General features: G+C 38.9%; 3 protein-coding genes across 5 annotated transcripts; 1 reads left to right on the forward strand and 2 right to left on the reverse strand.

The window, feature by feature from the left end:
* Window positions 1-1,783: 1,783 nt before the first annotated feature.
* On the reverse strand, window positions 1,784-5,794 carry LOC103958077 (pre-mRNA-splicing factor ATP-dependent RNA helicase DEAH7-like). Its single transcript, XM_018650082.2, has 2 exons — window positions 5,674-5,794; window positions 1,784-5,347 (listed from the first exon to the last, which is right to left on the reverse strand). Exon 2 carries the CDS (start codon window positions 5,333-5,335, stop codon window positions 1,946-1,948), a length of 3,390 nt encoding a protein of 1,129 aa, XP_018505598.2. The 5' UTR covers window positions 5,336-5,347; window positions 5,674-5,794; the 3' UTR covers window positions 1,784-1,945.
* Window positions 5,795-5,883: 89 nt separating this feature from the next.
* On the forward strand, window positions 5,884-7,629 carry LOC103958076 (methyltransferase N6AMT1-like). Of its 2 annotated transcripts, XM_048574132.1 has the most exons (3): window positions 5,884-6,028; window positions 6,507-7,303; window positions 7,385-7,629. In XM_048574132.1, the coding sequence occupies exon 2, from the start codon at window positions 6,519-6,521 to the stop codon at window positions 7,275-7,277; it is 759 nt and encodes a 252-aa protein (XP_048430089.1). In that variant the 5' UTR covers window positions 5,884-6,028; window positions 6,507-6,518; the 3' UTR covers window positions 7,278-7,303; window positions 7,385-7,629. The 2 variants fall into 2 exon arrangements, with proteins under 2 accessions (XP_048430089.1, XP_009368576.2); XM_009370301.3 differs by having other exon boundaries at window positions 6,507-7,629.
* Window positions 7,630-7,815: 186 nt separating this feature from the next.
* On the reverse strand, window positions 7,816-12,337 carry LOC103958075 (transcription factor GTE1). 2 transcript variants are annotated; one of them, XM_009370298.3, is made up of 9 exons: window positions 12,177-12,337; window positions 11,743-11,850; window positions 11,274-11,477; window positions 10,000-10,077; window positions 9,400-9,624; window positions 9,120-9,218; window positions 8,880-8,938; window positions 8,418-8,568; window positions 7,816-8,257 (listed from the first exon to the last, which is right to left on the reverse strand). In XM_009370298.3, the coding sequence occupies exons 2-9, from the start codon at window positions 11,848-11,850 to the stop codon at window positions 8,045-8,047; spliced, it is 1,137 nt and encodes a 378-aa protein (XP_009368573.2). In that variant the 5' UTR covers window positions 12,177-12,337; the 3' UTR covers window positions 7,816-8,044. The 2 variants fall into 2 exon arrangements, with proteins under 2 accessions (XP_009368573.2, XP_009368574.2); XM_009370299.3 differs by lacking the exon at window positions 10,000-10,077.
* Window positions 12,338-13,287: the final 950 nt, after the last annotated feature.

A 13,287-nucleotide genomic window follows, 5' to 3' on the forward strand; every position in this document is an offset into this window, starting at 1 on the left:
CTGGACTTTCGTCTACCATGACTCGAGCTTCTCTCAGATACTCTACCCCTTGAATCAAGGTTTGAGGCAGAAGTATTATCTGAGGTTTCACTAGAGTATCTCCTGCGCCTCTCTTTGGCTTAAATGACACATGATATCGTCGTATCTGATCGAGCTTGTCCTTTCCAGCAGAGAGTGTGTGAAAGAAGTCACCCAAGCACTCCAACTTTCTGGCAACGAACACATCGTCATCGACGCCCTTGTGTCATCTTCAAAATTGACATTGTTAAAGGACAATTTAGTAGTTATAGCTTCGAACTTGCTCATATGCTCGTTGCGCGCCTTCTTTCATCTTCAGATTCATTAACGGTTGCAGCAGTTGCACCTTATTGTACGCTGTCGATTTCAGCTCATACACGTCAGTCCGGGCAGCCGTTAAACTTTATGTGGTCTTCTCATTTGCTGTTCTTAGGGCAATGCTCGTTGATAGACAGGCACTAAAAACTATCTGTGCGACATTGTCAAACTTGACGTTGATAAGGACAATTGAGAGATAATGTAGTTGACGTTGATAGAGGACAACTGAAAGATAATGTAGTTGAACTTGCTCAAATGCTTGGTTGCGCTAGTGCCTGCTTTCATCTTCAGATTGAGTAACTGTCGTGTGAGTTGCACCTTATTGTACGCGGTTGATTTCAGAGCGTACAAGTCAGCCAGAGTAGCCATTAGACCTGCTACGGTGTTCTCATTTGCTGTTCTTTGCACAATTTTCTTTGACAACCTCGCACGGATAATTTCTAATGCCTGCGCATCTAGGAGTTCCCATTCGAAATCCTCCATACTTTCTGGTTTCTTTCCTTTAAGAGGAAGATTGAGATCATTTACACATAGGTAGGCCTTGATCTTAATCTTCCATGTCTCAAAGTCTGTACCGTTGAACATGTTAACATAGTTCCCGACTTCTTTAACCATTGATCCTCTGCAAAAAAATTAGTGAAGCAAAACTCGGATACTAGCTGTCTGGAGAAAATTCAGTATCCAAATCAGGAATATCCAAAAGCAATCGGGTAAAATTAGGGTTAATAAATGACATTATATAGGGTTAATTAAAAACAGAAATCTAGCAGTACAAAACGAAATTTGACGAATTTAAGGAACAGAATTAGGGAAAAATTACATTAAAATTTTTACACATAATTAACAGGCCACCAGTTGTGCTTGTTAAATTATACAATTTGGTTATTTTTCATTGAAAAAGTCTGAAGATTAACAGGAATTTTTTTTTTTTAATAAAAATATTGACGAAACTAATAGAGAAACAAAGAAAGAGTGCACTATGAAAACTAGGGTTTTTGTGGGATGGTGATTTCAGCTGTTGCTCTCTCTTCGACTTCTCATAAATTATAAAGGACAATTGGTAAAGAAGAGGATTTTTGGACTCCTCCCCAGCATGAAACAGTGCATTAAACCCATAAAGAAAAGAGCTTTGAATATTTGGTCCAAGGTCTTATAATATTTGGCTCGTTTGGAAGTGTTTATAAAATGATTAAAAGCGTTTTTAATAAATATGTTTTTGAAATCAATTCTTAATAATAAAGCAAGAAGCACTTCAAGTGCTTTTAGAATCCAAAACATTTTCTTTAAAAGAGCTTTTAGTTATTTTAAAAACAATTCTAAATCAGTTCGTGTCACCGGGAGCATATTTTCGTATTACATGATGAGTGCTGCACTCACATAGGTACACGAATGAAAAATTTACTCCGGTGACAATCAAGTCCTTGGGGATTCGACATCATGTTTGCAATTTTGAGTACAATGACTATCCTTGTGAAGAAGCCGCATACGACCTCATTTCAAAGAACTTGTTATCATTAAACAGAAACGTCCGCAATGCCAAAGGAAACAAGTATGATTGCAACCCAAATAAACTCTAAACTGATCAATCGTTTGTACAAAATAATTCACATTACAAGCCAAGTTTCTTCGGCCTCAAGTATGTAGAAGAGCCCTGGTGTGAACCCGGCATTGAGACGACTTGCTGCTGCTGCTGCTTGGATCTCTTTTCCCTCTCCTTCTGCTTGCTTGCTTTCTCTGCCTCTGCTCGAGCCTTTCTCAGATTCTCCATTTCCGCCTGCATCATTGTCTTTTCCCCCTTTTGTCTCTTCTTGTGCTCCAACATTGAGTTATCCGACTCCTTCACATAATAGAACATGGATCCGAACTCAGCCAACCATTGCGGTTCCACTGCAGTGGCACACTGCATATACTCCTTCCTTGTCAGAACTAGCTCATGATAGACCACATACTCTGGATTGCAGCCCATGCCATAAAGCGCACTGCTCGGGTGTAAATAGCATGGCATTCCAGTCCGGCAGTTAACATATTCCCCTACACCCTTTAGTCTTGCTGCATTCTGAAAGTACGCAGAGCAAATAGCTTGTCTCACCTTATCAGTATCAGGCCAACAGGATGTGAGTGGGACTTTGACTTTGAGTGTCTTTAGTATCTCTAGCAGTTGGGACCTCACCTCTCTAACCTTTCGCAGCCCTTTAACTTGCAAAAAGTGGTCATCACACCAGTCCCCACGACACTGATGTTGTTCCCACTGCTGATAAACATTGTACAGCGTCAAGTGGTCGGACTCTGGGAAGGAGAATTTCTCCCTTGCAGCATCACTCTCCTCTGCCCTATCTTTGGGCCTAAAGAATACCGACGGCACTGAAAGCATGGACACAATTGTCAAAACCTCATCTAAACATCCTAGCTTTTCACCCATCAATAGCATTTTAGCGAGTGGAGGGTCCAACGGCAATTCCACCATTTTCCAGCCCAGGTCAGTTAACTGCCCCTCATTGTTAAGAGCACCCAACACCCACAACTGGTACATAGAATGGAGAATATTATCCTTGGGAGGTGGGTCTACGAAATCAAAATCTAGTATCTTATCAACCTGAAGTGATTTGAGCAACAAGATCACATATCCGAGGTTGGTCCTCTGGATCTCTGGCACAGGATTGGGCAGCATTTCATTTAAGTACGCATTCTGTGTGTACAGCCGATAACATGTTCCAGGCTTAGTTCTGCCGGCACGCCCAGAACGTTGGTTAGCAGCAGTCTGACTAATAGGAAATACTTGAAGAGCATCCATACCCATTTTCGGGTTGTATACTTTCATTTTACCATATCCCGTGTCGATGACATATGAGATTCCGTCTACCGTCAAAGATGTCTCAGCAATGTTGGTTGCCACAATACATTTACGAGCCCCATCTTCAGCTTTTTGGAATATCTTTGCTTGCAAGTCAGCAGGCAACTGTGAATATATAGGGAGTATCAAGAGTTTTGGCACCTCTTTAACCGAGGTGGAGATAATTTGTTCCATCCGCTCTGAAAGGGCATAACAAGCTGCCTCAATCTCATCCTGGCCGGTCATGAAGATGAGGATGTCACCTTGAGTGCCGGTGATATGAATAGTTATGGCCTCCTTCACTGCAGCTTCAACATAATCTTCACATGGGGTTTTACTATACCTGATACTTACAGGAAATGTTCTCCCAGGAATTTCAAAAATCGGTGCACTTCCAAAAAAGTTTCTAAACTTCTGAGCATCTAGTGTTGCAGATGTCACGATGAGCTTAAAATCACGCCGCCGGGCAACCACTGTTTTCAAAATCCCAAGCAGCACATCCGTGTTCAGTGACCTTTCATGGGCTTCGTCCATCACAACTACGCGATACTTGTCAAGCTCAGAATCTCTTAGTGTTTCATGTATAAGTACTCCATCAGTCATGTATTTTATTATGGTATTTGGTCCAGTCACATCCTCAAAACGAATAGCGTACCCAACTTTATCACCAAGCTCAGTCTCCATCTCTTCACTAACTCTCTTTGCAACACTCATGGCTGCCACACGTCTTGGTTGGGTGCAACCCACAATGCCGTTTACAGTGTAACCCTCTTCGTGCAGATACTGTGTCAGTTGAGTCGTCTTTCCAGAACCAGTTTCTCCAACAACAACAATAACTTGATTTTCTCGAATTACCTGTAGTAAATCATCCCTCACAGAATATATGGGCAAAAACTGTCGTTGCTGTGAGATGGTTTTTGACTTTGCAAATTCACTCGCTGCTTCCTCATTCTTCATATGCTGTGCAAACTTGGCATCTTCTTTGAAATCAATTTCACCGTCTGCACCTGCAGCAGCAGTATCTGCATCAATCTGCTCCGCTGTTTTCTCAACACCAAGTATATCGCCTAGTTTAGAACCTGCAAGCTCCCAAAAACGTTGACGCGATTTGTTCATATTTTGCTTCTCATGAATTTTCCGAATGAGAGCAGACCCTTTGCGAGAAATTATGGCCATATCAGACGTGGAATCCTTTATTGGCATTATCGTCTCTGCTCGCGTGGTAAAAACAACAATTCCGTCCTTTCCAATTACACCGTCCTCAAGGAAAGGAGGCTTTAAATTTGTATCATGTACAAGAAGAATAACTTTGTGCTCTTCTTCATCATCGAACTCGGTCTGCACCTCAGTCCCTCGAACAGCACCAGATCTTATAAGTTGACGATCCTCCCACCGCGCAGTATCAGCAGTGAGCTGTGACAACTTTCTGCTCTGAGCAAGGGTCATCTTAGTTCCATCTCTTCGAACCAATCTTTTTGCCAACTCCGCTTCCTTCTTTTGAAAAGAAGCATCATCTCCGTAAAACAAAGACGAGCTATCAACTGTATCGAACATTGTGTTTCCTTCTTCCCTATCATACCATGCTCGGTCAGAATTGTATTCCATCTCTAGACGCATGCTTTCGCTAATCTCATATTTCTGTCCTTCATCCAAATCAGCCATGTCTCCTTCTCCATCCTTGAACGATTGTGAATTTTCTGAGTGAGACGCAACTTTACGAGGACTCACACCATGTTTCGAACTTGAAGATTTAAACGCATCTCCAGAAGGACAAATTCGAACTGGAGACGAAGAGATGAGATCCCACGGAGAAGCATCAGAACCAGAAAAATTACATCTACTCCGCTTTCTTCCATATTGTCCACCACATTGATCATGTTCATATCCCTCACATGCTTTCCTTCGACGAGAAGAATCCTTAGCATAACTACCACTCCCATCTTTGCAATCTCTCCTCCTACCACCATGCTCTTCCCTGTCATAATCATACCTACCCTCACAATCTCTCGGTGCCTCGAATCCGCCATCAACGCCCCTAAACCCTTCCCGTTTCGCATTAGCGTTGAAATCGAAACCCAAGACAGATTTCTTCTCCGGACGCCTAAAAACAACTCTGTCCTTCCCTAAAACATCTAATCCCCGACCACCACTGCTATTCTTTTGTTCCATTGTCACCCTTGCCTTGTCCAAACCAACAGATTCAGACCTTTGTTTTCAATAGAAAATCACAAACAAACAACTTATACAGCAAGAAACCTATATATATAAGGACTTTATAAAAACCTGGTACGACAACCTAGTCCCTCACAATTGTCTAAGAAAATTGGATAAGTTTTACGTGGGAAACTTCTGGAAACAGAATTTGGGCAGAATTCACCAGCCCCAAATCATTTTTTTTTTTTTTAAATTATATAATTTGTTTGATTTATTAAAAATATCTAAATGCCAAAAAAGTAAATCAAATCAAGAGTGATAGATTAGAAACAGAATTATGAGGTCTCTCTTACCTTGGGGTGGATTCAGGGCGGCTGTCGAATTATGAACATAAACCCAGAAAAGTATTCAACTTTGTAAACCGTGTTCGATCAGAAAAGGTCAAAACTTTGGTCTGAGTAGCAATATTAGGCTGGATCCTGTTTTGGGTCGGTTGTACTTTCTCTATTTGGTCCTTGGGCCTTTGTATTGGGTCAGCACAGCCCAATATGGTAAAAACAGAGGCCACCCACTAGGCACCAGCCTCTGCAAGTTCCCGCTTTCACCTGGACTGAGTAAACAAACACCAGAAACCCTAGAGAAATATTGCCAAGCAAGAAGAGGACGCAGCAAGCAACCCAGTCAGTCCTAAATATTTGATTTCTGAAGGTACGTTGGGGTTTTTTATTAAAGGTGGCTCCTTTATTTCAATCAGTTATTGTTGGGCTGCAATTTCTCATACCATTGTGCTTTTGTTTATTTTTTAATTTCCTTCCCAACTCTTATGCTATCTCAGATCATAAATTGTAGTTTATTGGATTACCCAGATGCTTAATTTTTTTATTTCTTGAGTAATTCGTGCCTTCACTAATTGAACATTGAGTTTTTTTCTTTGATTAGTATTATAATTAAATTAAAATTCTGGTGTAATTATTTAGTTAATTTTGTGAGTTTTGGTACTTAGAGCTGGAACCCAGAAAATATTGTTTACTTTCTGTCCAAACGACTAGCCAAGGCAAGAATGGAGTAATGGGCAGGGAAGAGGATTGTAATTTGTAATTCATTCAAACAATCATACTCATAGATTTGGTTCTAATTTGTTGAGTTTATTATCCCAGTTGCATTAATTTGTTGCTTTTGGTTCTAGGTTGTACACAAGATGGCCTCCAGAATCGCCCAAATCCGCCTAGTCAGTTCTCACCCCGAGGTTTATGAACCGTGTGATGATTCGTTTGCTCTAGTAGATGCTCTTTTAGCTGATCGAACAAACCTGTTGCAGCACCAACCGGCATTGTGCCTGGAACTGGGTTGCGGCAGTGGCTATGTCATTACTTCTCTAGCTCTTATTGTTGGCCAGGAGGCGCAGTATATTGCGACTGACATTAACCCCCATGCGGTGAAGGTGACTCATGAGACGTTAGAAGCACATGGGGTTCATGCGGAGTTGATAAATACTAACATTGCATCAGGACTGGAGAAGCGTCTGAAAGGTTTGGTTGATGTAATAGTTGTGAACCCGCCTTATGTGCTGACCCCTGAAGATGAAGTGGGACGCGAAGGAATAGCATCTGCTTGGGCTGGCGGGGAGAATGGGCGTACTGTGATTGACAAGATGCTGCCGGTTGCTGACACTCTTTTGTCAAAGAAGGGCTGGTTGTACATGGTCACTCTTACAGAAAACAATCCCTTGGAGATATGCCTTCAAATGAGAGAGAAAGGCTATGCTTCCAGAATCCTTGTCCAGAGATTGACAGAAGAAGAAAATCTACAAATCATCAAGTTCTGGCGGGATTCCAATTCGCAAGTAGTGGAAAAGGAAAACAAAACAGTGTCAGTTCCTGCAAAGGACATGGAGTCTTTGCTCTCTCAGTTCCATATATTCCCGTTTCTGAGAGGCAGCAACAACGACAGTAGCTGATGGATAGAGAAGAGGGGAAACGTAAGTTTCTTAGTAAGGACATGATGGGAAAATGGTTCCTATTCTCATAATCTTATGAGTTCTGGAAACCTTTGTCTGAACTTGAGATGCACACCATTGAACTGTTCGGTGCCGTCAGATGGTGCCGTCGGGGACTTCATCATTTTCTACGAAAATTTGTAAGTCCCGGATTCGTGTTTTGACAAGCATCTGCAGAACACGTTCATCATATTGTCTTAGTTTTATACCAAGTAATTTGGGTGTAATTCTTACTAGTACGCTACAATAGGGTGCAACTGAAGAGATTGCTCAAAATTGTCAATGAAGACGTGATTATTTTGTGTTGCTTGAAGTACTTGTGGTGATTCTTTCTACACAAATTGTCTAGGAATGTCAGGTGCAATCCTTCCAGGTTTAGGTTTAGTCGAGGTTCGAAATGATAGCAGAAAGTAACGAATGGAGAGCTGCAAATTTCTTGAACGGGTATTTCTTGAATGCCAAGGTAACAAGTACGGTTTACAACCCAAACAAACCCCAATTGCTAGAGAACAGAAATAATATTCATATGATCCATTCGTTTGAGAAGAGGCATCCTTTTAGAGAAAACCGACAAGTTGATCCATATAACATACCTATACAGAAAAACGATCCGTAGTTCTTCCATTAAGGAGATTTACAGAGCTGTCAATGGTAAAACCTGCACAAAACTACGTTTCAGTTTCTCTGGTACCGCACAGAATGAACAGTCGTTTGACGTTCAAGCGAGATCACATATTAGAGATCTTTTTGGTCCTCCTTACGGCAGTCTTAGCAAGAGTATCACAAATCTCTCTATTCCGTTTGGAGCCTGCAACTTTGTTGCCGCCAATGGCTTCAGAAATCTTCCCCTGGACTTTACCGCCAATGGCTTCAGGACTTTTCCCCTGAACTTTTAGTGCCTCCTTTACAAAAACTTTTAACCTCCATAATGTGCATTCATTCTGTGTAGGTGGGATGGAAGAAATGAAAGAATAGACATCTCAATTAGCATCATGCCAAATGAATTTAAACGTAAATTCGATGGTTTGATATTGTACTACTACATTCAATTTAAATGACTGCCAGATCACAGCAAAAACAAATAGATAAATAGATAATGACCTGAGCATCAATGTCAAGATCCACTTCTTGCGCAGTTGCTTGGAAGTTGGGGTTACTCTGTGCAACAATTTCTAGAGCCTTGCTCAGATCTTCGGCAGATAACTGCGAGAGAGCTGTCGAGAGTTTTCTTTTATCATCCGAAGACATTTTCCTAAATCAATCCACAGTTAGACGCTTCACAGATGCCAAAATGATCAATGAAAAATAACAGACACAACAAGACCATGCCCATGCTGTTGCAAGAACAATGCTGGATTCAGCTGTTGCAAGAACAATGCTGGATTCAGCAATTCAGTAAGGCCCATTCACAGTTTAACCACCCAACTAACATAAAGCTACATATCCAATTTTGTCGGTTGCAACACGGCAATAAAATGCACTTTGATTTGAAGTTTCTAAAACTCAAGCAAAAACACAAGCAATTTAGTTTAATTGTAGAGTGGATATGGGTTCTTAACAAACCTGCACTTCTGAACCACTGTTTGTCTGAGGTTCCTCAAATACACATCAATCTCAAAAAGCTGAAAATGATTTCGTTAAAAAAAAATGTAGATCATGAGTCAGAATTTACTCCTAAAAATAATCGAACTTTTGATTGGCATTGTGTATGTAAATGCATGTTGCTATTAAAAATTAGAATAACGAGAGAAAATTGAGAAGCTTCGTTACAAATTACTAAGAGGACTCTGAAATTTGACAAACCTCATTGCTTAGATGCTTAGCTGTGCTGGCATATGCAGCATCCTGAGATAGTTGCATGTTTCGCCGTGCCTCTGCTTCCTCGTCTGCTCGTCTTGTTTCCTATGAATAGTTAAAACTTAGGTTGAAAGTTAAAAAACTACACTGAAACAAGAAGACAGGCAACCTAAAACACATCCATTCACAATGAAAGGCTACTGAATTCGTTAAAAAAAAAAAGTGTTGGTAACAAGGTCCACGAAGTCCTACATAAGATATTTTCGCACTAAGAATAGAAACTTACCTCTTCAACAACTTTAGGCAGAAGCTTTAGCCATTTTTCTTCAAATTTTTTCAACAACGATTGGGCCATCACATAGACATCCTCACCTTCATCATTATATTTCATTGCATTCTTGAAAACCAGCCTCACATCAGCATATATCTCCCTGACATTCTTATACTCACTACCATCCTTGGCTTCCATTCTATTTTTTATGGTACCAAGGTCCATGGGCTTCTCAATGACCTAATGTAAGACATGAAACAAATTAGGCAGACCATCAAAAGGAATTTTCTTCTTTGTTGAAAAAGAAAGATGTATAATAAAGAATGAATGAACACTACGTGAAAGACGATGGACCAACAACAGAGAAATCAGTATGATACAAGTAGATATATGCATCTTCAAGTCGCCAACTAAAAGTTCAACAATTTTTTGCTTTTTTAATACTTTAATGAGGACCTTTGGAAAAAGTACAGCGTGTCCTCATCAGCATAGTGAGTAAATTTTGGAAACAATTAAAAATGTACGAAGTCTTTTTGATAAGTGAACAAGATGATAACATTTGCCCATAAAGGAAGAGATTACTAATCAGAAAATTCTAAAGGAAGAAAACTTTACTTGATAATAGTCATGCAATCCAAGACGTTCAACATCTACAGGATCCTTAAAGGGCCACGCCCATTCAAGCTTAGTGATCTGAACAGTGCCAAGTGAAGCCATATTAACTAGTGTTAATCAGTTTTAATGAAAAACCATGTACAAGTTAGTGAATGCGAAAAAAATCAAAGTCCACTCAAATTTGCAGCTGGTACTTCACCCACGTAGATACAGCATAAATACCAGATATCAGAATATTTTCCTACATTAAAAAAAGACAATTTTTTTCTAGCAAGAAAAAATTCAACATTTTATAAGTCTCCTTGCTTCTGCTTTTTCTGAAAAACATTATCCACCTAAAAGAAACTGTGCAAGAGGGTCCGGACTCTGACAAGTAACAACTAAAGTTTCTCATTTAGCTTGTATGTGAAATTAGAAGTATCACTCAACATGAACATCTGGTCACAAAAATTGACAATGGCGTCTAGCTTTTTATAGAAATTTTATAGTAGTAAATTAGAAAAGGTGCAAAATGGGTAGAGGAAGACCTAGGACGACCTGGATTGTGCTCTAAGCAAAAGGGGTAGATCAAGACCTAGGAAGACTTGGATTGTGCTCAAAGCAAAAGAGGTAGAGCAAGACCTAGGAAGACTTGGAAAGAGACTTTAAGAAAAGACATAGAGTACTTGGAGCATGCAATTTTATAAGGTTTTGTTGTAGAAAAAAAAAAAACACCCCGACAACTATAAGTTTTATATAAACCGTTCAAGAACTCAGTGGAGAGGAAAAAAATACTTCATCTATCCACTTGTCATGCTCTAGCATATTCTTAGTTGTGAAATTCTTATGCTGCCCTGCTCCCATTACAAAATCAACAGGATCTTTTTCCCTAAAGTATTGGGTTTTAACTTTGAAGTGTTTTTTCCCTAAAATGTCATGTTATCAAGGGCCGATATGTGAAAAGCTCTTCTAAAACTGCTGCTATTTGTTCCTCACAACAAGTCCAAATGACTGTCTTTTACCAAGAGAAAGTATTAATTAGGATGTTATAATTTGACCAAACATATTCGATTTTGCTCCGCTTCCAACACTATATCATCTGACTTTTCCCCTTCCCCAGGAAAGTACTTCTAAACTTGCTTCAAAAAATCATATATCCAACAATATTATAAAGAAGGAACATAATTAAAAAACATGTGAAGAATTAGTTAAAGAAAGAACCCTTAGATGTAAGAAAATATCTTCATTAAAATATACCCAAGTACTTGCATCCATTGCAAAAGTTTGGTGCTTGCCTGATGGAACATTGCAGAAAATTGGCGCATAAGCCCTTGCATTCTCTTTGTAGCAGCGGCTTCCCTACGTGATGCATCTTGCTGTTGCTTCTTAGAAGCAGTTAACTGTCTATCCTTCACGACTGCAACACCTTTTGAAGTGGGTAGATTCAGATTTCCCGTAGTCAAGTAAAACCGTTCCACCTCATTCACTCTTTTCTCAAGCTGCAAGTAAAAGACAAGTTAGCCAATCTTGTTCACAAGTTTTAAAATTTTGGACAGATTTCCCATAAATGAAAAAATTGCACAAAACCATAGATGTAAAAGTAAATTCCATAGTAGAAGCTGACCAACATATTGATAATTAATGACGAAAAACCAAACTATTGGAGTGGAAAATCATATAACACCAACCAGATTAGACGACGAAACTAGAACTTGAATTACATAAAGAAGATGCCGGTTTATAATTAGTGAAAAGAAGCCTCACCGTATCGATCTTTGCAGAAATCTCATCAACAGAACTATTAAATCCCTCCACTACAGCTGCACCATCAACACTTGTAAAATCTGGGTTTGATGAACTTGCTGGCTCCATCTGTTAGGACAACAAAAAGATTGAATTTAAGCAAAATCATTCCAGAATTTATTCCCAATTTCTAACTATCTGGAATTTTTCAACTAAAACAATTCGAAAAGGCTGAAATTAATAAAAAAAAAAAATTGTGAATTTGATCCAAATTAACTAGATCATTGGAAAGAAACAATTAAAGATTGTATCTTGATCGTTAAAACTCTAAAACCCTTTTCGTTAAATCAATCAAATAAGAGAGAGAGAACCGAATTGAACCCAACAAGCGTAAGCCTTCCTCTTCCCTAACAAATAAATAAATACAGTTGTTCAGGATATAGATATGGGTGTACCTGGAAGAGCAGAGACGCATACCGAGTCGGAGAGGTCAGAGAGAGAGAGAGAGAGAGACGGGAAGAAGCTGAAGAAGAACGCGATGCCCGATCACCAGTTGTTCAGTATTTGATCCGAACGAACTCGAATATTTTGAAATTGGGCTGTTTATTTATACTTATTGGGCTCGTGCCTTTTGTCTTTCTCGTTTTGAACGGCCCAATATTGCTTTTTAATTTATTCAACTTAATAATCGTGAATAATCAGAGGTGAATAAAGCCGAAAGGGAAAAGGGAGTGAGGAGATCACTTCTCTAATTTTACCACAAGAAACTTGCCTCAGATGAAGCTTTTAAAATGTCAACTTCATGTTTCATTCGTTAAAAATAATTTTTTTAATTAAAGTGCATATAGTTATATTGTTTAGGTTTTGTTTTACAATAGAGAGTGAGAATGATTTCGAGAGTTAAAGAAGATAAATAATCTTAGGATATAAGTATTCAAAGTGATTTGAGGTTGAAGTTATAATTGCATATTAAGGTGTATAAGTAAGTCAGTAATAATTTTAATTGTAAAATGTATTTAACAATAGGGTGATTTTATATAAAATCAATAAAAAAATCCGTATTTAAAATATTTCATTCATTCTTTTATTTTTCGATTCAAGTACACTTACATTTCATTGTTTTTTTCTACTTTTTTGTGCTTTTTATAACATGAGCTGGAGATAACCAAGTGCTGCTGGACCAATTAATCAAGTACTAGGTCTACTTTTTGTGTTTTTAGTAGATCTCTTCCAATAGATAATGTCCTCCCATATGCGTATGCCCTGATAGGAGATTCTAATCAAGGACAGAGGCAGCTAAGCCCCGTCGAGGGCAGGTGCCCCCACTGGACTGCTGAAGTTTTGTGTAGAGGAAAAAAATCATAGAACTTAATTTATCATATTTAAAGTACTTTAAGTGCTTAGTTATTTATCATATTTAAGTACTTTAAATGATTAGTTGAAATTTTCAAAAAATATGTATAGCAAGCTATAATTGTGAAAAAAATGTCTACAAGTTGGCTTAATGAAATTTGAGAAGAAAAGAAAAGCAACGAAATTATAGAAAAAATTCAACTATCATGAATT

This window comes from the organism of the source record quoted next, unplaced genomic scaffold, assembly GCF_019419815.1.
Source record: "Pyrus x bretschneideri cultivar Hongxiangsu unplaced genomic scaffold, Pyrus_bretschneideri_v1 Contig7, whole genome shotgun sequence".
Classification (NCBI taxonomy): domain Eukaryota; kingdom Viridiplantae; phylum Streptophyta; class Magnoliopsida; order Rosales; family Rosaceae; genus Pyrus; species Pyrus x bretschneideri.